This window comes from Theropithecus gelada, chromosome 4, assembly GCF_003255815.1.
Source record: "Theropithecus gelada isolate Dixy chromosome 4, Tgel_1.0, whole genome shotgun sequence".
Taxonomy (NCBI): Eukaryota; Metazoa; Chordata; class Mammalia; order Primates; family Cercopithecidae; genus Theropithecus; species Theropithecus gelada.
In genome coordinates, this window is record NC_037671.1 from 117,987,881 (window position 1) to 118,015,177 (window position 27,297).

Below are 27,297 nucleotides of genomic sequence, written 5' to 3' on the forward strand. Positions count from 1 at the left end.
GCTTCTAAGGGTGGGCCCCCGCAGGTCTTGCCCACATGTGTTTTCTAAGTTCTCTTGTTTTTGTAATAAAAAGCAGATAAAACTTCTGCCCATAGAATACCACTCTGACGCAGAATGATATTTTGGTTGGCAGAGACTTTTGCAGACACCAACCAGACACAGCCAACTGGTTCGCCAGGTCACCCTTTGAGGTTCCCATACTCAACGGTAAGGCTCCCAGCAAGCATTTTGATGTAAGGGAATAGTGAGATTGTCTATTTGCATCTTCAAATACAATTAATAAATTATTCAATAGAGACAAGGCATCGAACCTACTCAAAATATAATCTGACCTAAGATTTTCAGAGTGATATATCTTTAAAGGCAAATGAAATTTAAACACAAAATCTCTTGGGAGATTTTATACAAAATAATCATCAATACAAGAATAAGTATCACCCTTTTGCAACCATCACAGCAACACTGATTCAGGCAAGAATCATGGAAAGAATCTAAAACCATTAGGTAAAAGTTTGATGATGACAGTTTCACGGTCTCAGATTATCACCTCATAATATATACATATATATTCACTACAAAGAAGAAATCGTAACTTCTCAAAGAAAACCTGGCAGATACCACCTTAACTGAATGACCGAAATTAATATCACTAATAATGAAACAAACGGACATCACGGGCCCCCTGATGTAATGCACTGTGGAGCAAAAAAAAATCAAAAAACAAAACTAAATAAATGCTAAACAAACATTTCACCAAACAACTAGCTTACACTCTGAAAAATGTCATTATTGTCAAAGATAAAAGAAGGCTAAGAAACCCTTTCAGATTAAATGTGACAAAAGACATGACACCAACATGCTGTGAGTGATTTTTTTTTTTTTTTCTAAAAAGTGCTGGACTGGAAAAACAGTGCTATAAGAGACATTATTGCAACGATTAGAAAAACAAATAGGGTCAGGCACAGTGGCTCATCCCTGTAATCCCAGCACTCTGAGAGGCCAGACGGGCAGGCCATTTGAGGTCAGGAGTTCGAGACCAGTCTGACCAACATGGTGAAACACCTTCTCTACTAAAATACAAAAAAAAAATTAGCCAGGTGTGGTGGCGGCTGCTTGTAATCTCAGCTACTCAAAGAGGCTGAGGCAGAATAGCTTGAACCCAAGAGGTGGAGGTTGCAGTGAGCCGAGATGACGCCAGTGCACTCCAGCCTGGGTGACAGAGCGATACTCCCTCTCAAAAAACAAAAAACAAAAAAAAAAAGAAAAGAAAAGAAAAAGAAAAACTTGAATAGAAACTGTATATTAGAAAAAGTTATTAAGTTTCCTGTATTTGGTCATTATACTATATTATTCTGTAACAGAATGTTGTCCTTAGGAAATATTTGCTTAAGCATTTAGGGGTGACAGTCGTGATGTCTACCATTTATTCTCAAACAGGCCAGCAGTAATAATAATTAGTGGTGGTGGTGGTGGGGGGTGTGTGTGTGTGTGTGTGCGTGCGTGAGAGAGAGAGAGAGAGAGAGACAGAGAGAAAGCTCAGGAGTGTGCAAATGTCAACAACTGGTGGCCTGCGTGAAGATTACATGAACATTCACTGAACAATTCTCAATCCTTGAAACTTTACTGTAAGTTTAAATTTATTTTATTACTTTTTTCTTTTGAGATGGGGTCTTGTTCTGTCACCCAAGCATGATCACAGCTCACTGCAACCTTAACTTCCTGGGCTCAGGGGACCCACCTGCCTCAGCCTCCCGAGTAGCTGGGACTACAGGTGGGCACCACCACACCTGGCTAATTTTGGGGGGCTGGGGGCAGGGGCGTGGGGTGGATCAGAGACGGTCTTACTATGTTGCCCAGGCTGATCTCAAACTCCTGGCCTCAAGTGATCCTCCCACTTCAGCCTCCCAAAGTGCTGGAATTACAGGCCTGAGCCACTGCACCCAGCCATAAAAATTTTTTAAAAACAGTGTTTTTAAGTTAAAAGCAAAGGGTAGCATAGTTTTCAAAAGCCATTAACAGAGAAATAAAGGACAAAATGTTTTTAAACTTTCAAATTGTTTAGAAGCACATTAAGTTTGAACCACTTAAAATTACAGAGGCAAGATGACAATATTACAAAAGAGGACAGTGGGTGTGTGTTTGAATTTTTTCGTTAACCTCAGAGGAGGCCATCAGTCTCTCTCGGCCCCAAGAGCCATGCCACATTTTACTAAGTAAAGGATATAAACACGGAAAGAATGACTCTCCACAATTGAGGGGAAGAAGTACTACCCAGCCTAACTAAGGTTAGTACAAATTTGGTGAGTCACTTCCTCTTAGGAGGAAGAGCAAACATTTCTTGTTTCCTGAAGGATTCAGAGATTCTGAGGGAACACCTGAGCTCTCAGCCTGAATCATGCTACATAAGTAATAAACTAGGGCAGGAAAAGCTACAGCCCATTCACTCGATGCTTCTACCCCTACCACAGTACCTCCAAGTTCAAAGTCAATGTCAACTTGAGTCTTTTTTGTCTATTTCAGCCTCCACATTGCCAGGTTCCTGGGAAGAGGCAAGGTAAGCAAAACAAAAAAAAGTTGATGGATGTGCACAGTTATCCTCGCACCATGAGTGGGCAGTGGCCTTGGTTTGCTGTGGGACATCACCCGCAACGTTCCTCAGTCCAGAACCAAACCCACAAAGCCTCTTAAGTTTAGAATTATAGCTTTCTGGCAAAGCAGCCCTCCTCCCTGAACCGCCTGTGCCAGCAGCACACACACGTGGATGGATTAGGCAAAGCTGTGCTCTAAAGCACACACACGCTCTCCCCAACGTGTGCTTTGCATTCCAGAAATACTTGATGCCTAAACCACTTCTATGCCTCCCTTGGCATGAACGTACAAGTGGCTCCATGCCAAAGGAAGCGTCTGTTTAGAGATGCGGACTTTCTTTAAATTTAACACGGAAGATCACAAATAGAACATTCTAGCATAATGATGATGCAATAAAGTAGAAAAAAAAAAGGTTTTAGAAAAAAGATTCTCTTTGTTTTTTGTCTTATTTATGTTGCCTAAAAGAAATACTGAAAACATAACATGAAACATAAAATTAGCTTCTATGAAAGCAGAAATTACAGGGCCCAAGTTGGGTCAAGGAAGCAAAAACATTTCCTTTAACAGGAAAGGCTAGGGATCATTTGCCATTTTTTTACACACACGTTCATTGCTGTTTTAAGGTCACCTACCAAAATGAGGTGCAGAAGATGGGTTTTTAATCATTGGTTTATTCTGGAACATAGTACATTTTATTTTTGTATCTTGCTTCTTGATAACTTTTATCCTATATTAAAAATTAATGTAAAAGATGAAAATCCATCTTGGTTAATGCACCTATCCTTTCCCTTTCTCTTTTATTTCCGGAGATTTATTTAGGGTGTATTCACAATAGGCAGTGTAAAATCAGTAACTCTTCACAAAATCCTTAGACATCACCAACTGCATTACAAAACACATTCTTAGCCACCTAGATACATACACATGCATGCAACATGTTAAGGAAAATGACATCCAAGTCCATAGTACATACGCACACGATCGCCTGTTTGATTTCCGTCAGCATGGACCTAAAAGACACCTTCTTGGAAAGTGATCCTGGGCAGAGGGAGAAAGACTTACTTTCTTTCCACTTCTGGTGTTGACACGGCGCTACAGAAGCCAAGCGACTCCTACGAGAGAAGATTCGTATAGTCAGTGTGGTCAGAGCAGCAGGCTTCATCTGATTTGTACAGAGTGTCACTTAAAAAAAAAAAAAGGCAGAAGCAAAACTAGATGATTAAAGTCATTGTGCTTACTTCGATCTGGGACCGCAGCTGAAGTGACGTGGGGCTAGCGTCGGGTTTCTCCTAAAACAGAACAGATGCCGGTTTAACGGGACTTCCAAACATGTCACACACGAGAAAGACAAATAGACATGTAAGAAGAGAGGGGAGGATTCGGGAAAGGTTAGGGTATAGAGTGGGAGGAGATGGCAGAGATAAGATTTTCTGGGAAAACTAAATACTTTTAAAATGAGAGCTCTGGCCCCCTAAGATTGAACTATTTTCCAAACTTTGCTGCCAGACTCTGCTGACAATTTCATTGCAGAAGAAAAAAAAAGCACAATTTCAGTCAAGGGGACTGATAGTTCATGGTGAAATAATTCTGTGGATATACTTAGTTGGTCACTAGGACACTGAATTTACTGCCACCCATTTGAGTTTAGCTGTTTTCTAAAGACACTAGAGTTCCAATTCAATTTTTTTTTTTCTTTTTTTTTGAGACGGAGTCTAGCTCTGTCACCAGGCTGGACGCTGGAGTGCAGTGGCGCGACCTCAGCTCACTGCAACCTCTGCCTTCTGGGTTCGAACGATTCTCCTGCCTTAGCTTCCCGAGTAGCTGGGATTACAGGCAGGCGCCACCATGCTCAGCTCATTTTTGTATTTTTAGTAGAGACGGGATTTCACCATGTTAGCCAAGATGGTCTCGATCTCTTGGCCTTGTGATCTGCCCGCCTCAGCTTCCCAAAGTGCTGGGATTACAGGCATGAGCCACCGCACCCAGCCCCAATCCAATTTTAAAGTTCTAAACGTATTCAGAGTACTTAGTAGCTTAGGAGAAGTTGTTAATGTCTTTAGGAAGTTGGGAAGCTAACTGAATGTTATCTTGCAGCCTTAAAAATCACTATACTTCCCTAACACAAATGAACTGACCTATCTGGAAATTTAAAAACAAACACTCTTGGTATTGATTTGATAAATGAAATATAAATACTTGATATTAAGATGCACTGAGGCTGGCACAGTGACTCACGCCTGTAATCCCAACACTTTGGGAGGCTGAGGTAGATGGATCACAAGGTCAGGAGATCGAGACCATTCTGGTCAACATGGTGAAACCCCGTCTCTACTAAAAATACAAAAAAAAAAAAAAAAAAAAAAAAATCAGCCAGGTGTGGTGGCATGTGCCTGTAGTCCCAGCTACTCGGGAGGCTGAGACAGAAGAATGGCGTGAACCCAGGAGGCAGAGCTTGCAGTGAGCACAGATCGCTCCACTGCACTCCAGCCTGGGTAACAGAAAGAGACTCCGTCTCAAAAAAAAAAGAATGTCATTAAATCATGAGAGGCAGAAGAATCAAAGAATATTATAGATAAAACCATATACTATAATGCCCTCATTTCATAGTTCAAGGAGGCTGCATCTCCTTTGAAAGTAAGATAATGAAGAGAGATAAATTACCTGCGATAAAACTAATTATACAAATTATGCATTTTCACATGCATCTAATTGTTCAATTGTCCTTTTCACCATTAACACAATTATAAAACTACACCAATACTGAAAAACTTTTGTTGAAGTATAAAAGTAGCAATAAAGTATGAAAATAAGTATAACTCAGAGCAAAGTTATATTTTTAAACAAGGAACAGGAATCCAGTATGAATATAGAGTATCAAAATGAATGCGCTTTCATGCAGGATTGTGGAGGAGTGTTCCGGGGATCTGTTGCTCAACAACGTGCATGTGGCTGATAATACTGCACCGCACACTTGGGGAAACTGTTGGGAGTGTGAATTTTACGTTATGTGGGTTCTTTTTTTTGTTTGTTTTGTTTTGCTTTTTTGCCACAATGAAAAAAAAAGAAAGAATGTGCTGGGATGAGTACATCTGAGAATGGGATGATTGTTGACAAGCAGCCAGAAAGAGAAATGGGATTTAATGGACAAGAATTTAATGAACTGGCAACTCACTCATCCCCTAATCTCAGGCCCTTGTTTGTTATAAAAAGATATCACAGTGGAGTAAAAGCTCCCCAGAACTCTCATTAACATCCTCCTGGTTTTTACTGCCACTGTTGTTCATAACAGACATATTTCTGTACCAAATTTGATACACCATTCTACCAAAAAGTATATGGACAATATTCCAAGTGTGAATGGTAGGATGTCAGGCTCAGACACCGTTAACAAAGGGGATACATACTTTTGTACATTTCTGGTGCTTACACACCAACCACAATTTCCCAGGACCTAACCTTTCAGTCTCACATAGAGAAATTTACAAATTTAAACAGCAGGAGGTAAGCAAAAGTATCATCAGTGATTTTTTAATCCCAAATCTTCCTTTCTATTCAGGAGTTGGTACAAAGAACTCAGAGTGATGATGAAACAAAACTGTTAGTTCCTCTGAAATTTTCTCTGAAATTGCCCCTTTAACACCCAATTGCAGCCAATGACCTTCTAAAACCACCAGCAAAAGTGACTGGTTCAGTTCACCTCCACTCCTCCATTTTTACCTTTTCTTCAAGCTGTTCATTTCTACCTCACTAGTAATAGTCATGCTAGGAAACGATCTTCTTTTGTTATAACCATTTATCTGCATTTTTTGAATAGATTTTATTTGCTAAGTGTATCATTTGCCATGTCATATCACAAATGTAACGTATATGGTGTGTATGTATGTTGTGGTATGTATGTTACAAATGTAACATATATGGCAAAACGTACCTGTCCCTGCATATACAAAGTAGTTGCTTATTAACAACCGTATTAAACAATGATAAGGAAGCAAAATTTTAATCATTTCATCTTAGCATGTTCATTTGTTACTTAAAATAGGCATTTGATTCTTTTAGCTATTTAAACAATTTTTTTTTTTTTAAAGAAACAGGGTCTTGCTATGTTGCCCACGCTGGAGTGTAGTGGCTATTCACGGGCGTGATCATCACGCACTGCCACCTTATGCCCAGAGCTCAAGCCATTCCTCAGCCTCCCAGGTGGCTAGAACTATAGTTCATGACCATTCCTAGCTTGTTTAGCTACTTTTCAGAAAATTGATTGGGGCTATAGTTTGACATATAATGTTAAAATCATGGAGACAGGTAATGTTTTCATGCAGAACATTTGTTTTATCAAGGGCAGCTTACTGATGTTGAACAGGAGATCTTGTATAGTGATATTTCTAGTGACTTATTTTTTTCAAGACCAAGCAAGAGAATAATTTTTTCAGGATGTCTTATTAATTTTATCCCCCAAGGATAAGAGATTACAGTCATCATTTAGACGCATGACTTACAGCAAACACATTCTAAAGTAAAAATATTGCACAACTGAGGAGAAGCTTGTAAAGTTATCCACTAAGTTAAGGACCTATGAATGCTTGGAGAGAGAAAAATGGAATAAACTATTGGCAAAATTCCATTATCATAACACTGATGAGTGTCACATGATGTCAATGACAAAAGTGCCGAAGAGTAATTACTATAATGTGCCATGTGCCATGCACCTGACTGCTCAGCCACGACCCCTTTATTCAGAGAACAGCTGATGGTTTACAATACAGCTCCTGATCTGGATGTCTTAATGTAGACAGAAATAGTAAACATTGTGAACCTCATCCAAACAGTCATTGAGTATATGTGTAAATATGTGTAACTGTTGGGCGTGTTGTAAAAAGAAAGGATCACTGAGAAATAAGACCCTTCTCTCCTCCCCCAACATACGCCAACTGTTTCAGTTACTACTGCCATGTAACAAATCATCCCAAATGTAATGGTATAAACCAACAAGCTTCTTATGATCTTCACAGGTTCTGTGAATATGAATTCAGAAAGACAACAGCAGAAAAGGCTTGCTCTGCTCCACAGTGTTCGGAGCCTCTGCTGGGAACAGGCAAAAGCTGGGGACGACTTGATGGGTGGGCCGTAATCACTGGAAAGCTTGCTCACTCCCATGTCTGGAAGCCAATGCTAGGGCTGCATGGGTTGCTGAGGGTTCCTCACAGCAGGATGCTGGGTTGTAAGAGTAAGCATATGGAGAAAGGCAGGCAGCAGCTGTATTGCCCCTTTGGTATTTTGGGGTTTTTTATTTTTATTTTTTTATTTTTTGAGACAGCATCTCATTCTGTTGCCCAGGCTGGAATTCAGTGGCGAGGTCATGGCTCATTGCAGCCTTGACCTTCCAGGCTCAAAGGATCCTCCCACCTCAGCCTCCCAGGTAGCTGGGACTACAGGCATACGCCACTATGCCCGGCTAATTTTTTTGTACTTTGTGTAGAGATGGGGTTTCACCATGTTGCGCAGGCTGGTCTCGAACTCCTGGGCTCAAGCAATCTGCCCACCTTGGCCTCCCAAAGTGCTGAGATTTGTACTGCCTCCTATAACAGCCTCCTATGGTAAGATATCTGCCAGAGTCACAAGCCCTCCCAGGTGTTAGAGGGTTCACGGCCCCCTCTCTCAGCTGGGGGAGTGCCAAAGCCACACCATGAGAGCAACATGGATGGCAGACATCGCTGTGGCCAGCTTTGGGAATTACAGTCCACCATGCTGACTGTCAAGGAAATGGGCCTGCTCATGAGTTTTCAAAATGAGGAATGGGGTGCAACCATTTACTCATGACAATATCCGGAAGGATTATCTTGTGGCTTTCACAACATTTACTCAAGTATATCTTGGCAACAGTCAGCCTGAATTATCACTTCAGGTCAAAATATTGCACTGTAGTAGGCTGCAATGATCATGTCTCTCATTTCAAACCTGTAATTATAGAACATTTTAAATACACAAAAGTAAAGAGAAGAGGACAGTAAACTCCCCAATTCCTACTACCCAGCTCCAACAATCAGCAGTTCGGAGTTGACTTTGTTTCCTCTATACCTTCACTCTTACTTCATGTTCATCTCATTTTACTTTGAAGAAAATCTCAGACATCGAATCATGAAATATCACCATTTTTAAGTTAAGAATTAGCTATCAGAGTTCCTTAACTGTTGCTCAATCTTGAGCACGTGGCTCTATCACCAAGAATTTCACTCTTTCCTAGCACTGGAGGACTTTCTTTGATCATAAGGAAAAATCATATTTATGAAATTTAGATACTCCATCTAAATGTTGCAAAGGGACATGAAGAAATGCATTCTGAAGTTGAATGTAACTTTAGAGTTTATTAGAAAAGTATTCACTATTGTTTCCTAAGTGTAAAGATAATATCCTTTATTTTATTTTATTTTTTTGAGTCAGAGTCTGGCTCTGTCTCCCAGGCTGGAGTGCAATCTTCGGCTCACTGCAACTTCCGCCTCCCAGGTTCAAGCGATTCTCCTGCCTTAGTCTCCCGAGTAGCAGGGAATACAGGTACCCACCACCACGCCCAGCTAATTTTTGTATTTTTAGTAGAGATGGGGTTTCACCATATTGGTCAGGCTGGTCTCTTGGCCAGCCTGGTCTCAAACTCCCGACCTCGTGATCCACCCCAGCTTGGCCTCCCAAAGTGTTAGGATTACAGGCATAAGCCACCATGCCCGACAATGCTTTTAATATTTTTTTCTTATTTCCTCTCCCCTCCAATAGCAACAAGGTCTCATTATGTTGCCCAGGCTGGTCTCAAACTCCTGGTCTCAAGCAATCCTTCCACCTCAGCCTCTGAAAGTGCTGGGATTACAGGCATGAGCCACTGCACCTGGCTACATCCTTTAAAATTTCTGAATATGATATGTTCATAAACTTTGCTTGGAAAAAGCATATTCTAAGCAGAATTTAATGAGAAATTACTCCACGATATGGTCCATGTTCAATTAAAGGACTCAGAATGACCTGGGAGAGTCACACAACACTGATGGTTGAACTTGAACCTTATGTTAGGGCATTATAACTTAGTTTGAAATGTTTTAAATACGTTTAAAAAAGAAGTGAATTGTGAATTTTTTCTGTGGCTGGTGAGGTGAGAAGATTTTGAAATTTGACCTATAGATTTAATTGCTCATCATTAAGTCACATATGGATACCTTAGTTAAAATTACAGATCTCATTAACATTACAAACTCTTAAAGAAACCCTCCCAAGTTGGTTGTGACAGTGAAAACTAAACACAAATATAAACATATCCCAATATGAATGCATGCATGTTTGTACATATATATATGTGTACACATGGAGAAAGAAAAACGCTGAGAGTATATCTCACTGAATTTTTTTACCAGCATGTAGTCTTGCATTACTTTTTTCTAAAGATGAAAGATTACATCTTTAGAAAAGATGGGAGGCTGAAGCGGGCAGATCACAAGGTCGGGAGATCGAGACCATCGTGGCTAACATGGTGAAACCCCGTCTCTACTAAAAACACAAAAAATTAGCCCGGCCTGGTGGTGGGCACCTGTAGTCCCAACTACTCAGGAGGCTGAGGCAGGAGAATGGCGTGAACTTGGGAGGCAGAGCTTGCAGTGAGACAAGATTGTGCCACTGCATGCCAGCCTGGGCAACAGTGTGAGACTCTGTATCAAAAAAGAAAAAAAACTCCAGTTCCCCTATGTTTTTAAATTATCTACATGTGTATGTCTATAAATGCAGGAGAAAACATCTAAAAGAATTCTACACGCCAATGGTTACTTCTCAATTCATAACCTTTTTCAATTACTTTAATATATTTTTAAAACACAATAAAAGATAAATATAACAAATCCCTTTGTAATAAAAATATACATATACAAATTATTCACATATTTTTAAAAACATAATAAAAGTCCCCAAAGTTAACTTTGATAACAATTTAAGTTGTAGCCCAACAATTAAGCTAAAAAGCTACCTAAGAAATGTTAAAACAGGCTGGGCATGGTGGCTCACGCCTGTAATCCCAGCACTTTGGGAAGCCAAGGCGGGCAGATCACAAGATCAGTAGTTCGAGATCAGCCTGGCCAACATAGTGAAACCCTGTCTTAATACAAAAATAAGCCAGGTGTGATGGCACGCACCTGTAGTCCCAGCTACTCAGAAGGCTGAGGCACGAGAATGGCTTGAACTAGGAGGCGGGAGTTGCAGTGAGCAGAAATCGCACCACTGCACTCCAGCCTGGGTGACAGACAGAGACTCCATCTCAAAAAAAAAAAAAAAAAAAAAAAAGAAAGAAACAAAGAGGCATTAATACTTTATTTATCAAGTTAGGTCATGGCTGGTATTAAAATATTTTCTTGATGTGTTAAAATTTGTATATTTTATTATTAATAGAGAAGGACCATGCTGAAATGATTTCATATTTATAGTTTGACTGAAAGAGGCTTCACTATAATATGGTATAGTTAAAAAGAAAAATGAATCAGGTGATCAAAAATCTTACTGGGCCGGGCACGGTGGCTCAAGCCTGTAATCCCAGCACTTTGGGAGGCCGAGACGGGCGGATCACGAGGTCAGGAGATCGAGACCATCCTGGCTAACACGGTGAAACCCCGTCTCTACTAAAAAATACAAGAAAAACTAGCCGGGCGAGGTGGCGGTCGCCTGTAGTCCCAGCTACTCAGGAGGCTGAGGCAGGAGAATGGCGTAAACCCGGGAGGCGGAGCTTGCAGTGAGCTGAGATCCGGCCACTGCACTCCAGCCTGGACGACAGAGCAGGACTCCATCTCAAAAACAAAACAAAACAAAACAAAACAAAACCAAAAAAAACTGGGGAGAAAAACTTCAAATGCATTTATTGTCAGATTGGATAATTTGTAGAAACAATAGTTCCGCAAATGTTTATTGTATCTAACACAGAAGCTAAATAAATAAATCCAACAACAAAAGCAAAACCCAAGTATTGCAAGATGAAATCAGTAGTTTGCCAAAACCAAAGCCAAAACAAATGTGCACCTGTGTGTGCTTTTACCTGCTTGTGTATGTTTATACACACACGTCTACAGTCACACTGAAAGGGACTAGGTGAAATACGAAACTAAGTCTCTATCCCTAAACGATGACATTCTGGCTTTAGGACCTACATCCCATTGTGCAAAATACCAGATTCAAAAACCCACCCAGGGCAGCATTAGATCCTGGAAAACAAATATCATGCCCTTATCCCCACTCCCATTTGTCTCCACCTCTTGTGGAAATCCACGTTACTCCTCCCTTAATGCTGCCAAGGTTCCAAGCCAAATGAACTTTGCAGCTGGAAAAGCAGGAGGGACAAATCCCCCTTCTGTTCCAAAAACGGAGAGGAAGAATACCAGGCGCCCACCGGCTCAGCTCGGTGCCAAGTTCTCCTCCTCCACACTAGGTACAGGAAGGAAAAGATGGAAAAAGCCAGAGGCGATCGGATGCTTAGCCACATGCAGCTAAAAGTAAAATGCCACATGCTACTTCTGATGCATGCGATTAATGGAGGGATCCAAGCTCTGAACTGCTGGGGAAAGTTGCTGCCGGTCATAGATTTACATGGTTTCTAATGCTTTACAAGATGGCTGTAGAGTTGTGGTATCTCCCAGCTGGCAAACTATACTATATGTGTTTTTCACAGGAGAGATCCTTACCAAGTAACAGATAAAGTAGATGAACAGAAACTTCCAGGTAAACTCTACTTAAAAATGTATACATTTGGCCAGGCGTGGTCCCAACATTTTGGGAGGCCAAGGTGAGCAAATCACCTGAGGTTGGAAGTTTGAGACTGGCCTAACCAACATGGAGAAACTCCATCTCTACTAAAAATACAAAATTAGCCCAGCGTGCCTGTAATCCCAGCTGTTTGGGAGGCTGAGGCATGAGAATCGCTTGACCCCAGGAGGCAGATGTTGCAGTGAGCCAAGATTGCGCCATTGCACTCCACCTGGGCAACAACAGCAAAACTCAGTTTCAAAAAAAAAAAAAAAAAAATTGTATTACCTTGTACACTATCTAGTCTTGGCTTTTATTTGGTTTCCCCCCTTATTACAAATGGGTCCACATGATCAGATTCAAGTAGGTTATTTCTCACCTTTTAAAGGAGGCCCCTTTCTCCATGTTTTAAACCTAAAAATACCATCACATCTTTATTTTTATTGAAAAAATCAAAGAGACTGTAACTATTTGCAAAGTTCTGGGAGTCCAAGCTTTGACTCTATGACCTGCTGGCTGCTGTTTAACCTCTCAGTCCTGGCTGACCTGTCTCAGATGAACCAGCCATCCCACTAGATGAGCTCCAGCAGTGAACACATGGATTAGTGCAGGGTAATCAGGCATGTAGATCCCAGGGCAACCTGAACGTCAACATTCTCACCTTTGCCAGGAAATCATTCCACTCTTGTCTGACTTCTCTATTCCAGTCAATTCACGGAAAATGTGTCGATTTTACTAGGACTTAAAATTCAACATTATTGGCCAGGCGTGATGGCTCACACCTATAACGCAGCACTTTGGGAGGTCGAGGTGGGCAGATCATCTGAGGTCATGAGTTTGAAACCAGCCTGGCCAACATGGTGAAACCCTGTCTCTACTAAAAATACAATAATAATTAGCTGGGCGTGGAGGCGGGCGTCTGTAGTCCCAGCCACTAGGGAGGCTAAGGCAGGAGAATGGCTTGACCCTGGGAGGCGGAGGTTGCAGTGAGCCGAGATCGCGCCACTGTACTCCAGCCTGGGCGAGAGTGACTCCATCGCAAAAAAAAAAAGAAAGAAAAAAAAATCTATTGTCTTAGGAATCTTCTCACTCCCCACTAAATCAGCTGCCCAAAGCTACTGCTTTTCTCTTCCTGAGGTTTCTTGCATCCATCCAGTGAATCCATTCCACCTGTAGTCCTTTGCCTCACAGCTACCTGGGCTACCAGCGTATGGCTGCATGGAAAATACTGTCAGCTGGGAGACTGGAGTCCAGTTCTGCTCCCCACTGCAGTGCAACCTTTAGAACCTGTTTTATTTTGTTTGGTTTGGTTTTTCCAATGGCAACAAAAGGCAAATGGACCATTTGATAATCTTTACGGTCCTTTTTACTCTAAAAGGACTGTGATAAGTGGTGCCATGCCCCTCTAATCACTATTGTCAACTCTATCTTCTGGAAATAGTACTCTGTGTCTCTGCTATTCAAAATATGATTTGTGGACCATCTGCATTAGCATCGCCTGGGAACCTGCTATACATCCAGTCGTGGTCCCATCCCAAACCTCCTGAATCAAAATCTGCAATTTGCCAAAATTCCCCAGTGATGTGTACTGTTTGAGAAACTCACTGCTTCTGTGTCACTTCTCTCTTCCAAATCCTTCATGGAGGCCGGGTGCAGTGGCTCACCCCTGTAATCCTAACACTCTGGGAGGCCGAGGCAGGTGGATTGCTTGAGGTCAGGAGTTCGAGACCAGCCTGGCCAACAGGGTGAAACCTCATCTCTACTAAAAATACAAAGATTAGCCGGGCATGGTGGCATGCGCCTATAATCCCAGCTACTTCGGAGGCCGAGGCAGGAGAATCGCTTGAACCCAGGAGGCGAAGCCTGCAGTGAGCTGAGATGGCACCACTGCACTCCAGCCTGGGTGACAGAGCGAGACTCTGACTAAAACAAAACAAAACAAAATTCACAAAATCTTTCACGGAAACACAATACAGACAGGATGAAGTCCACGTTTTGGAAGAAGAAGGCCCTTCACCAAATAGCCTGATCATAAACCCTCTTAGTGAACAGTTAGCATGTCCTCTGTTCTCTGAGTGCAGACTGAGCCTGGTGTCTCACTTCTGCTTATGCTACCTAGAATGTTTCTCCTTCCTATCCATCCAAATCTAGTCATCCTTTAGCTCCAATTCCAATACGCTCTCCTATTTAACCTTCTCTGCCCACTTGTGCCTTAAATGACATGCCTGAGTATGGACATGCCAATGACTAGCCACATCACATAATCGTTAAATTTACCTATAGGTAGCAACTCTTCTACTCACTTCCTGGTTTTCCTCAACTAGACTGTAAATGGCCTTCCAATGAATTCCTGTTGAAATTCATTGTGTGCTGCCACAATCCATCAAAATCTATTTACTTAGCATTTATTATCTGCCAGGACATCCCCTTGAGAATGCTACTTTCTACAGCCTTGCACAGGCTCTCTGTACAAGGGAGTACTACTGGGAATCTATTGGTTTGTTTTGTATTTTTTGTTTTTGTGTTTTTTAAAGAGATGGGATCTTGCTTTGTCGCCCAGGCTGGAGTACAGTGGTGTGACCATAGCTCACTACAGCTTTGACCTCCTAAACTCAAGTGATCCTCCTGCCTCAGGCTACCAAGTAGCTGGGGCTGTGCATACACACCACCATGCCTAATTTATTTTTTTTGAGATGGGGTCTTGCTATGTTGGCCAGGCTGGTCTCAGATTCCTGGCCTCAAGCAAACCTCCCACCTCAGCCTACCAAAGTGGTGGGATTAGAAGTGTGAACAATTGTCCTAGTCCTGGTTTGTTCAAATGGGATCACTATGCCAATAAGCCTGACTCTTTTTCCATTCCTTTTTTTTTTTTTTTAAAGAGACAGGGTCTTGCTCTGTCACCCAGGCCTAGGTTGGAGTGCAGTCATAGTTCACTGCAGCCTTGACCTCCCAGGCTCAAGCAATCCTCCTGCCTCAGCCTCCTGGATAGCTGGGACTACAGGCATGTGCTACCATGCTCAGCTTCCTTCTTTTAATTTGTGTTTGTACTTTTATTGTATGGCACGTGTATTTTCATGTTTTTATTTAAGATTTACTTTGGGATTACAGAGTTACACTAGGAAGTAAAAGTAATTCAACAAATATTTAAGATCTACGACTTAGATACATAAGAACTTAAAACAGAATGTTGTTATGTTTAATCACTTTTAGGTAAAAATCAGTAGTGGCCTGTCAGTTTCTTCATCCATATCTAACTCTTCAGCTTTTCATGTCTCATTTCACCAATATTGCTTGAGGTATAACAGAATATGTTAGTCATTGTTCTGAACCCCCATAAGCTCTTGGCCTGGTATAAGAAATTTTCTTCTGAGCGAAACTGAAGGAAAAGTACTCTCATCCCACCATATCAAAGAAGAAAGGTTCTAAGGGAAAATTTTTTATTTCACAGCTGAAGAATTCTATTCCACTAACTGCAACCTTAAAGTCTCACCATAATTAAGGGATCAGTGAATTTCTGTAAGCTTTCATAAGAAAGAAACCTGAAGTGGCAATTTCCACCCAGCCATTAATGCTCTGTGTTAAAATAATTGAGTATTTTGCTGTGTTAATTTATATACTTTTTTTTCTTTTTTTTTTTTTTTGAGATAAAGTTTCACTCTTGTGGCCCCGGCTGGAGTGCAGTGGCACCATCTCAACTCACTATAACCTCCGCCTCTCAGGTTCAAGCAATTCTCCTGCCTCAGCCTCCCAAGTAGCTGGGATTACAGTTGTGTACCACCACGCCGGTTAATTTTTGTATTTTTAGTAGAGATAGGGTTTCACCATGTTGGCCAGGCTGTCTCAAACTCTTAACCTCAAGTGATCAGCCTGCCTCGGCCTCCCCAAGTGCTGGGATTACAGGGATGAGCCACCACCCCCGGCCTGATAGTTTATATTCTGCAGTATTAGTTACTTATTTATTTAGGCCTCACCACATTCCAAAAAATGACTTAAGGTGGCTAAGTAAGTTAGTTCAGTGTCACATGATAAAAGTAAAAAGCTAAAGAGCTAATTAATTTCTATGATACAAATAGCAGAGGAAACAAGACTATAAAGTAGAGTAGGCCCAGGGATTCGGTTAGTTCATAAAAGGTGAGCCATGGGATGCCACAGTACAGACGGACCACATGCTCAGTTACAAGATGGATGTTACTATACTTTTATGTCTTAAGGTAGCCATAGGAATCTTTCTCCAAGTGAAAATTTCTCCTCTGGCTTCTGGCAGAGATAACACACTATTATTCTGAAAGATATCACATGGAAAATTCTGGAAGAAGTCACCTTGCTCTGGAAATGCTTTCACACTGGGCAAAGCTGAAATTAGGTCTGAGATCCCCGAGTGAAAGCAGAGGAGCATACCAAGCGGGCCTCCCTGAGATTCACACTCCCCTACCCATTCAGAGGAGTCAAGAAGTACCCAGGGCAGGAGCAGAAATCAGTCTGGGAGGACAGGAGGGTGAGTTCCACCATTCTGAAGCATAGCTGTGCTAAAACACATCAGAGTTGAATTGGTTAAATTCAGGAGTAATTTGAATCTAAGAGGGTCAAGCTTGGTGCTCCCACACCTCATGTCAAACAAGGCGTATAATTCTTTAATGTCTAAACTGTCTTTGTTTAAAACTATGTATTAGATTGTTTAAGCTACAACTTTACCAATGTTGAGTGCATACCACATACCAAGCATTTTGCATGGAGACAAGAATAAGATCTATATACCACAATGTGGCAATGGATCATTTCAATAAGATGTGGGTGTTGTGTTAGAATAATGCACCTCTTACAGTGTACAAAACATTGGTTATATAAATATAATCATTAAAAGGCACAGTGTCCATGAAGACATTTTAGTTATCCTAAAAAACGAACCCAACAAGTTCTATAATTCAATTTTTCACTCTACTAGCAGGACTTGGCATATCCACACTATAACCCACTCTCTGGGTGCATTTCCCAGGGGTACAGACCATGATATCTGGCCATTCTAGATGGTAGTGGCCATCCCCAGAATCCTCTCACCCTCCCTGTTCTCATCCCATGCTCCCTAAGTGATCTCCTTTGCTTTTTTTGAGACTCTGTCTCGCTCTGTTGCCCAGGCTGGAGTGCAGTGTGCAGTGGCACAATCTCAGTTCACTGCAACCACTGCCTCCTGGGTTCAAGTGATTCTCCTGCCTCAGCCACCCGAGTAGCTGGGATTATAGGCATGCACCATGCACACTGAGCTTTTATATATATATTGTATTTTTAGTAGAGATGGGGTTTTGCCATGTTGACCAGTCTGGTCTCGGACTCCTGGACTCAAGTGACCAGCCCGCCTCGGCCTCCCAAAGTGCTGGGATTACCGGCGTGAGCCACCATGCCCGACCACTAAGTAATCTTCTGGGTACATCTGGTTGCTCACTGGGATTGACAAACATGAGACAAAAGTGACAGGAGGCCCTACATAAGCTCATTTCCTTTTGCTTTCTCTGTTTTTTTTCCATCTCCTCTTTCATCTAATCATTCCATAATTTTAAAAAATATTTATTGAGCCCATAAGTCAACAAGGATAAAACAGTGAAAGAGACACACACTGCTTCCATCTAGGGGCTTCCATTTAGTGAATTCTAAAGTCACTTATTTTGCATTTCAACTCTTAAGCCACAGGTGCAACACTCCTTCTATTCTGGCACCAGGTACATGACATCTGGCTAACTGTGCTTGGCTCTGCATGCCACATTTCCCGGGGACAATGGAAACCGGAGCACCTTCACTAGAATGGTGTCTGGAAATGGTGTCGAATACTCAGGATCAATTGGAGGAAGCAGGGCTGTTTACACAGAGAAGGGAAGAAAAATATAAACAGGGGAAAGGCTTCCAGGGAGCAGGGAACTGCCCAGTGAGGAGCTGCCCAACCTCTCTTTCCCCACCGGTCCCCTGACAATGATAGCACACTGCACACTAGGAGAAACTGAGAAGATTTTAAATGGGAAAAAAAGTATTTTATTTATTTATTTATTCATTTATTTATTTATTTATTTTGAGATGGACTTTCACTCTTGTTGCCCAGGCTAAAAGAGTGCAGTGGCATGATCTCGGCTCACTGCAGCCTCCGTCTCCCGGGTTCAAGCCATTCTCTTGCCTCAGTCTCCCCAGTAGGTGGGATTAGAGGTGCCCGCCACCACACCCAGCTAATTTTTGTATTTTCAGTAGAGACAGGGTTTCATCATGTTGGCCACACTAGTCTTGAACTCCTCACTTCAGGTGATCTCCCCTCCTTGGCCTCCCAATGCTGGGCTTACAGGTATGCGCCACCACACCTGGTCGAAAGTATTCTTTTAAAATAATATCTAATGACCATAGAGAAAATAAAATCAGGCCAGACACGGTGGCTCACAGAGGCTGAGACAGGAGAATCACTTGAACCTGGGAGGCAGAGGTTGCAGTGAGCCAAGAACGTGCCACTGCACTCCAGCCTGGGGGACAGAGGGAGACTCAGGAAAAAAAAAAAAAAAAAGGAGGAGGGGGAGGGAAGGAGAAGGTAGGGGAGCGGAGCGGAGGGGAGGGAAGAGAGAAAAGAAAATCAGAGTATTAGTGAAGATATTAAATACTGAATTGATGTAATACTTTCAAATAAATTATTTTCCAATTTTTTCAAGAACCTTGAGCTTACTTCTTCGAAAAAAAGTGTTTGAACTAACTGTCTATATGCTTGAAAGAACTACACGCCATTCCAGATCAAGATGTTTAATGATGATTTCTTGATTAGTAACAAGAAGTTTTACTCAAACTAAGAGGTAAAAATTGTTTTAACCTTTTTTACAACCATTTTAAATTTATTAAGCATTTTACAGCCAACAGAAATATGGCAATTTCTATTTCAAGAATGTAGCAGCACCTTATTTCATTAACAGACATAGTGAAATCTCTTATGAAAACATAACGTATTTTAAATCTAGTTTAATTTTTCGATGAGGTACTACAATATACTGACAAAGTTCCTTTGTACAGCCTTGTACATACAGTGTTCATCCTGAAGCTAGCTTGGCCGCGCTGGTCCAGAGCTGCCTCCCACCACACCTGACCACTGCACCTTGCACTCCATGTCTGAAGCTTCAATCCACCTCTTCCACGAGCTTCAGGGACCCTTGACTGTGATGGCCAAGTTTGCCCCTGAAGTGCGTATCACCCATCCTGTGTACTGCTCATGGGAGTCACATACACTGCTCTGCCCTGGGACCATGCTCCCATAAGCCCTGTCAGTGGTTCTCAAACTTAGTGCCTTGCAATCCCTGGAGGGCTTCTTAAACACAGATTGCTGGGTCCTACCCAAGAGTTTAATCTGCATTTTTACCACGTTCGCAGGTGATGCTGATGCTGCAGGCTGGGGAACCACACTTTGAGAACTACTGGTCCAAAGAAGGCTGCTCAGAGCTGCTTCTAGTGAGATTCAGGGGCCTGCAGGTGAAGGGGTAGGTATATCTGGAGCCCCGCTTGAAGTCTGCCCTGGTTTTCAGTGCTCTAAAAGGGATGATCGAGACTAAGAATTTTAAAGTTAAAAGGAGGCTGGACTCAGTGGCTGACACTAGTAATCCCAGTGCTACGGGAGGCCCAGGCAGGAAGATCCTTAGAGGCCAGGAGTTAGAGGTTACAGTGAGCTATGATTGTACCACTGCACTGAGCCTGGGCACACAGAACAAAGCCCCGTCTGGCTGGACATGGTGGCTCACCCCTGTAACCCCAGAACTTTGGGAGGCCGAGGCGGGCGGACAACTTGAGGTCAGGAATTTGAGACCAGCATGCCAACATGGTGAAACCCCGTCTCTACTAAAAATATAAAAATTAATCAGGCATGATAGCACATGCCTGTAATACCAAATACTCAGGAGGCTGAGGCAGGAGAATCAATTGAACCCAGGAGATGGAGGCTGCAGTGAGCTGAGATTGTGCCACTGCACTCCAGCCCGGTCCCGAAAAAGGAAGAAGCAACAGAAGCAGAAGCAGAGGAAGAAGCAGCAGCAGCAGAAGAAGCAGCAGAAGAAGCAGAAGAAGAGGAAGAGGAAGAGGAAGAGGAAGGAGGAGGAGGAGGAGAAGGAGAAGGAGGAGAAGGAGAAGAAGGAGGAGAAGGAGGAAGGAGGAGAAGAAGGAGGAGACGGAGAAGAAGGAGGAGGAGAAGGAGGAAGGAGGAGGAGAAGAAGGAGGAGAAGGAGAAGGAGGAGGAGAAGGAGAAGGAGGAGAAGGAGAAGGAGAAGAAGGAGAAGGAGAAGGAGGAGAAGGAGAAGGAGGAGAAGAAGAAGAAGAAGGAGAAGGAGGAGGAGGAGGAGGAGGAGAAAAAGACACTATCTTTAAAATAAAAAAAAAAAATTAAAAAGACAAAGATGGACTCACCACCATTTTATTAAAAATGATGGGGCAGGAGGGCAAGCAGAGCCAGGTGTCCAACAATAGAATAAATTACTTACAACACGTGGAAACCACATCAATGGAGCCTTCAAGCTTGACTGCAGGATTGTCTGCTGTCTGGGATAGGGAGTTTTTTTGTTTGTTTGTTTGTTTGTTTTTCAGAAACTGGTCAGACCTCTGACCGACTACTATAATTCCATTACTTGATTGGAGTGTAATCATTGGAAATAAAATTAAGTTATTGTGGTATGATTTATCTTTTACATGATTTTTTTTAATGGTAGAAGGAACTACAAGTTCTAGCCCAATGACTCAAACATTTGAAACAGATGACCTTCAGAATTTGGCAACAACCTATAACTGAACAAACATTTATGTCTTCATCTATTCAACCAGTGTTTCCTGACCAGTTTGTACTCAGTTGACGTGCTGGGTACTGGCAGTATAAAAAAATAGTCACTGACCTTCAGGAGCTCACAGTTAAGTAAGAGAAACAGTAACTGAGAATATAAAAAACGAAAGGCTCTCATGTCATCATATAAATAACGTTGGAACTTATTAGTATGCAGATTGGGTGACTGAATGGGGGATTTACAAAATTATGTAGCCTGATCAAACAGGAGGTGCTAAATTTGAATGGTTCCTCTAATAGATCAGCTCGCATTTTGTCCTAATGAAGTGTCACTACTATTGTTGTCTTTGCTATTGTAAAATCAAGTGGTGCTATCATGACATTTAACCACTTTCCTTTCTCATTCTCTGAACCATATTTTTGAACCATCTTTAAATACTGTGTAACCATCTTTAAAAAACTCCAGAATCAATTGCAAGCCAATACATTTTGAAATCATCAGCCACAAACTTGCTTTTAAAATAAATAAACCTTTGAATTAGTCATGTTGTATAAAAAACACATGGGGCCGGGCGGGGTGGCTCATGCCTGTAATCCCAACACTTTGGGAGGCCGAGGCGGGTGGATCACAAGGTCAAGAGATTGAGACCATCCTGGCCAACGTGGTGAAACCCTGTCTCTAATAAAAATACAAAAATTATCTGGGTGTGGTGGCGCACACCTGTAGTCCCAGCTACTCAGGAGGCTGAGGCAGGAGAATTGCATGAACCGAGGAGGCGGAGGTTTCAGTGAGCCAAGATCACACCACTGCACTCCAGCCTGGGGGACAAAGCAAGACTCCATCTCAAAACACACACACACACACACACACACACACAGAGATAGGTATCATATTATTTGAGAAAGAAAATATGTGAAAATTGGAATCTCAGCGACAAATGGCAAACTTTAGCCCAGGGCAAACTTTTTATTGGTCTATTATAAATGCTTGCAAAATCAGGTTTATAATGGAAACACAGGCAGACAAAGTCCCAGTGTAATATACATAAATGACATGTTTCTGTTCTTGTATAGTGATTTTCCTCCCTTCTGAGCATTAATCTTTGAATGGCTTACTCTATAAATTATGAAACTTAGTTCAAAAGCAAATGAAATTTAAAATACCCATTTATTGAATGGCAAAAGTGCCATGTTGAAATTACTGTGATTTATCTGTGTCTGTAATGGTTACTATAGCAAACATACTTCATTGCTCAAAATTATTACCTTGTTGCATAGTTTACTCTGGTTTAAACATAAATTTATCCCGCTGTTCAAAACAGCAGCTGTTTGTCAGGGTCGTGTTCATTCATCCACAGCCACAAGGCCCAACTTTTTCTTTCTACAACTCTAAAGTGGCACACTGACGTATACACATAACACTCACTTTCTGGAAACCAATTAAATTCACACGGATCACTGACTACTAATATGGGAGGAGGGGACAAGGTGGAGTACTGTTTATCCAGAACAGAGTTCATCTCCATGCTCACATGCCTACTTGGACCCCACATGGTTCTGGCAGCTCAGGCAGAAAGCATAGATTGGCACTATAAAAGCAGCCCTGTCTGCAAAACAAATGGGATTCTTGGGCATTGGTGCTTGTGGGCACTGCCATCCCAGTGACTGAGTCATTGCTGCTGTGCCTAGGAAGAGAGATTCTGGTTGAAAAGTCAACCTTTCCTCCATACGAAGAGGAGGGCCCGCTCCTTTCCTTCCTCATCATTTACCTGGTAGAGAAGTTGTGCAAAAATGCATCCTCTCCGCCTGGGAGAAAATGTGCCACATTCATGATAATGGACTAAATGGCTCACTATATAAAAAGTGCTGATAAATAAACAAGAAAGGTATTACTTTAAATAGAAAAATGAGCAAATGACTTTAAGAGATGAGTCAGAAAAATAAGGATAGAAAAATATGTGTGTTCTTATAAATAACAAGAGAAATATAGCTTAAAAGCACAATAAGATTACTTTTCAAACTGGTAACTTTTTCTCCCTAAATACTGGGAAGTATAAAATAAGAACAGGGCAGGAGTGCTGCTGGCGGGAGTGCAGACTGTAGAATATTTCCAGGTGATCAACAGTGTTTCAAGAGTCTTTCACATGTTCCTACTTTTCACCCTGCTACACTCCTATCTAAAAATTGGCCCTGGCTGGGCAAGGTGGCTCATGCCTGTAATCCCAGCACTTTGGGAGGCCGAGGTGGGTGGATCACCTGAGGTCAGCAGTTCAAGACCAGCCTGGCCAACATGGTCAAACGCCGTCTCTACTAAAAACACAAAAATTAGCTGGGCATGGTGGCACGAGTCTGTAGTCCCAGCTACAGGCTCTGTTTGGAGACAGAGTGAGACCCTGTCTCCAAAAAAAAAGAAAAAAGAAAAAATGAAAGAAGTGACCATGAACATCTTTAAATATATATCTTTATCTTAAGAGTTCACTGTCTTCCTAGGGCCAATTATTTTTATCGTTTATTATTATTATCTTTTCTGAGACGGAGTCTCGCTCTGTTACCCGGGAGTGCACTGGAGTGTAGTGGCAGAATCTCGGCTCACCACAACCTCCGCCTCCCAGGTTCAAGTGATTCTCCTGCCTCAGCCACCCTGAGTAGCTGGGATTACAGGCATGCGCCAACACGCTCAGCTAATTTTTTTGTATTTTTAGTAGAGGCGGGGTTTTGCCATGTTGGCCAGGCTGGTCTCGAACTCCTGACCTCAAATGATAAACCCACCTCGGCCACCCAAAGTGCTAGGATTACAGGTGTGAGCCACCGTGTCCGGCCACTTATTTCTATAATAACAAAAAATTGGAAATTGCCTAAATAGTTCAAATTGGGGGACACAAATTATGATAATACTCAAAGACAAAGGGTACATAATGATTTTTTAAAATATGGAACAATAATTCATAAGGGAAAGGTATTCCTTGGTGAAGGTTAAGGAACATGAACAAGCACACCATATACACAGCTTGAAGTCATTGCATATTTTGGTATATGGTGTACATATATAAACAGTGGCATGTAAACTCCCTGGGGAAGGAAATTTTGTATGTTTTTTTCACTGGTGTATCTTCAGAACCCAGCAGAGTGTCTAGCACTTAATAGATACTCAATATTTACAGAACAGATGTATATATAAGACAAAAGCATGTGGTTATATCTGAGTTGCATGTGTGAATGGGGACTTTAAGTATCACCTTTATTTTTTTAGGCCTTCTGACTTTTCTACAATGTATATATACAAATTTTAAGTTGAAAGCAAAACAAAAATGTTTCTGCTTAAAATCGGTTTTTCTTAATGTTATTCCTTCTATAGACCCAGAGTCAGATTTGATCTAAAATTTATATACACAAACATGCACACTATCAAGACTCTACACAACTGAGATACAGAAGGTCCATGACATAGAAGATCCATGTTAACTTTTTAAAATCATATATAACAGACTTCTTTTCCACACATAGATCTTTGCAGGGCACTTGTCATTTAAAGATACATTATTCAATACGCACACACTTATTTTTTTACTGTATTATATTAATGAGGATTTTTGAAACATCAATAATGCAGAATTTTTCTCACAGAAATTTTGCTTTACTTTCCCTTTTTCTTAAAATGCCTTGTTGGCTCTCCTTTCCTGTAGCATGAAAAGGAAGAATTAAAGTATTTTCTTGTTGTCTCTTAACCGGCCTCAATCAGTTAAACACCACCAGGGTGTTAATTACAAAACAGTTATTTCATATAAGGTTATGCATATTACTGCACAGAAAATCTCCATGTACACAAACTAAGCCAATTTCCCCCTAGCACATCGCATTTCTTTTTCTCAGGAAAAGCAAACAAGCAAAAACCCAGAAGAGTACAAACAGGAAACCTATTACGACCCGCTCTCCAAGGGCAGAAAACAGATGGATGGTCCTTTCCTAGCATCTGTAGCAGAGCAGATAAAAGCAGCGAGTCTGAACACAATGACTGATGTGGCTGAGAAACAGGACAGGAGGGCAGACTGCATCCCCAGTACTACATGGTCATCTAAAAAGGATGACGCAAACCTAGAGATATGATTGTTATTGAAAGAACAGAGACAATAAAGAGTCTTACATGAGTACTATCAGATCTGTTTTTTAAAGAGCCATAATCCCTATAGTGACATAGCATCAACCTCACAGTCATCCACATTTTCTCTGTCAAGCCCTAAAACAACGTATGCAAATTCAAAGCACTAACACTTGAATTAAAGAGAATCCAAAGAGGGTGCTCACCTTTGCCACAAAATCCCAAACTAGAATGAGAAACCATTAGCATCCCAGTACAGATTTTAAATATTCTACCTATACGTTTTGAAAGTTGCTACGAACACTCTTTGAATATTCCAAATTTTAATCACCAAATGGCCTTCACAACTCATGAAAATGCTTATTACCTGAAAGAGAAAATGATCTTTGGAAATGGAGAGGATGTGTCTGTTTTTGCCAGAAATTATTCACAGAGCAACAAGTAAATCTCTCAAATTTCACCAAAAATATTATAAAGCTGGGGTGAGCAATATGCCACGTGACAATGCCAGAATGGACAGGAGATGGGAGGGGAGTAAGTTTCAAGGACGATTCAATGTTGAGGAAAGGACTGGCTGTATCGAAACTGCAGAGGGCTTTCAAAGTTATCATCTGAGGATAGAAGAAGGGTTATGATTTGGAATCTGGAGATTAAGGTGTATTCTTCACAGAACTTTAGAGAAATTAAAGATGCTGCCTCCTCCTGATCCCCTAACTGGCCTTAGGCCTTTCCTGATCCCCTAAGACTGGATCAGGTGCTTCCACTGGAATACTGCACCACACTATCTGTGTACTCAGACTTCAGTGTACCCTGGGCACAGGCTATAGGTTGCTCACTTTTAACATCTCAAGACCTAGTGAAGTGCCTGGTTCAGACTAAGTATCTAATAAATATTTGTATCGTGAATTCAAAAAGGAATAGAGCAGAGAAGACTGGAAGTAGAGACACCATCACACATAAAGCCCAGTGCCTATTTAAAGTCCTACTGTGTTTTTAGTTGCTGGTTACTAACATTGTATAATTTGACTGACAAAGCATGAGAAAGACAGTATGTTCAACAGTGACGCAAAACAATGATAGAAACATGTTCACAGAAGGACAGAAACCATGTTAAGTGCTATATATAACTTCTACCACAAGTGTCAAGGGTTTTGTCAGGGATCATGTAGACTGCCATTTGTCCTTGTTTATCCTGAGTAGGGAGCCAGGGAAAAGCTGAATGGCGTGGTAATGAAATACATAGAAGTAAATTAACTATTTTCTTGAAAATTCCCTCTTAAATAACTATATGCAAGTGGTAAACAAAAAAATTGAAATGATGGTTGATTCGGTTATTTACACCTAGATGTTGTCAAAATTAACTATAGAAAGAACAGTGACAAACACCTTTGGAGCTACCAAACATCTATGCACCTCATAAGCCCCAAGCATTCACTAAGTACCAACTAGGACCACCGGGTTTGTTTTCAGATTGCATCCCACTTCCCCACCTTTTGTTAATCACAACATCTCCACCTATCAACTGAGTACATGTGCCAGGGCCAATCCTGGAGTTTCAGGTGCTTCTGTAGTGCTTTCTGGTTCATCATAACCATTATCATCATCAAAGTTATCATCATCAATGTGATTATCACCATCTTCATCTTCTTTGCTTCATTCCCATCATTGCCAACGTATATCTAATGCTAACTGGGTGCCCTACACCATTCTAAGCACTTTTTTTTCCATGTAATCTGAAAAAAACTTATAAGGTAGGAACTTTGCCTATTTTCAGTTTGTTTTGTTTTTTTTAAAACCAATGAGGAGGCCGGGCGCGGTGGCTCACGCCTGTAATCCCAGCACTTTGGGAGGCCGAGGCAGGTGGATCACAAGGTCAGGAGATCAAGACCATCCTGGCGAACATGGTGAAACCCCGTCTCTACGGAAAATACAAAAAAATTAGCCGGGCGTGGTGGCAGGCGCCTGTAGCCCCAGCTTCTAGGGAGACTGAGGCAGGAGAATGGGAGGTGGCGGAGCTTGCAGTGAGTGGAGATCGCGCCACTGCACTCCAGCCTGGGCGACAGAGCGAGACTCTGTCTCAAAAAAA

At 41.6% G+C, this 27,297-nt stretch overlaps 1 protein-coding gene across 3 annotated transcripts in view; it reads right to left on the minus strand.

Annotated features, from left to right (window-relative positions):
• SASH1 (SAM and SH3 domain containing 1) overlaps positions 1 to 27,297 on the minus strand; it is a 285,981-nt gene that overhangs the window by 107,533 nt on the left and 151,151 nt on the right. For all 3 annotated transcript variants that reach the window (XM_025381968.1, XM_025381966.1, XM_025381965.1), the window contains exons 3-4: positions 3,828 to 3,878; positions 3,652 to 3,701 (exon numbers count right to left, since the gene is read on the minus strand). In XM_025381968.1, the coding sequence (XP_025237753.1) occupies positions 3,652 to 3,701; positions 3,828 to 3,878 (101 nt within the window). The remainder of the gene's footprint in view (positions 1 to 3,651; positions 3,702 to 3,827; positions 3,879 to 27,297) is intronic.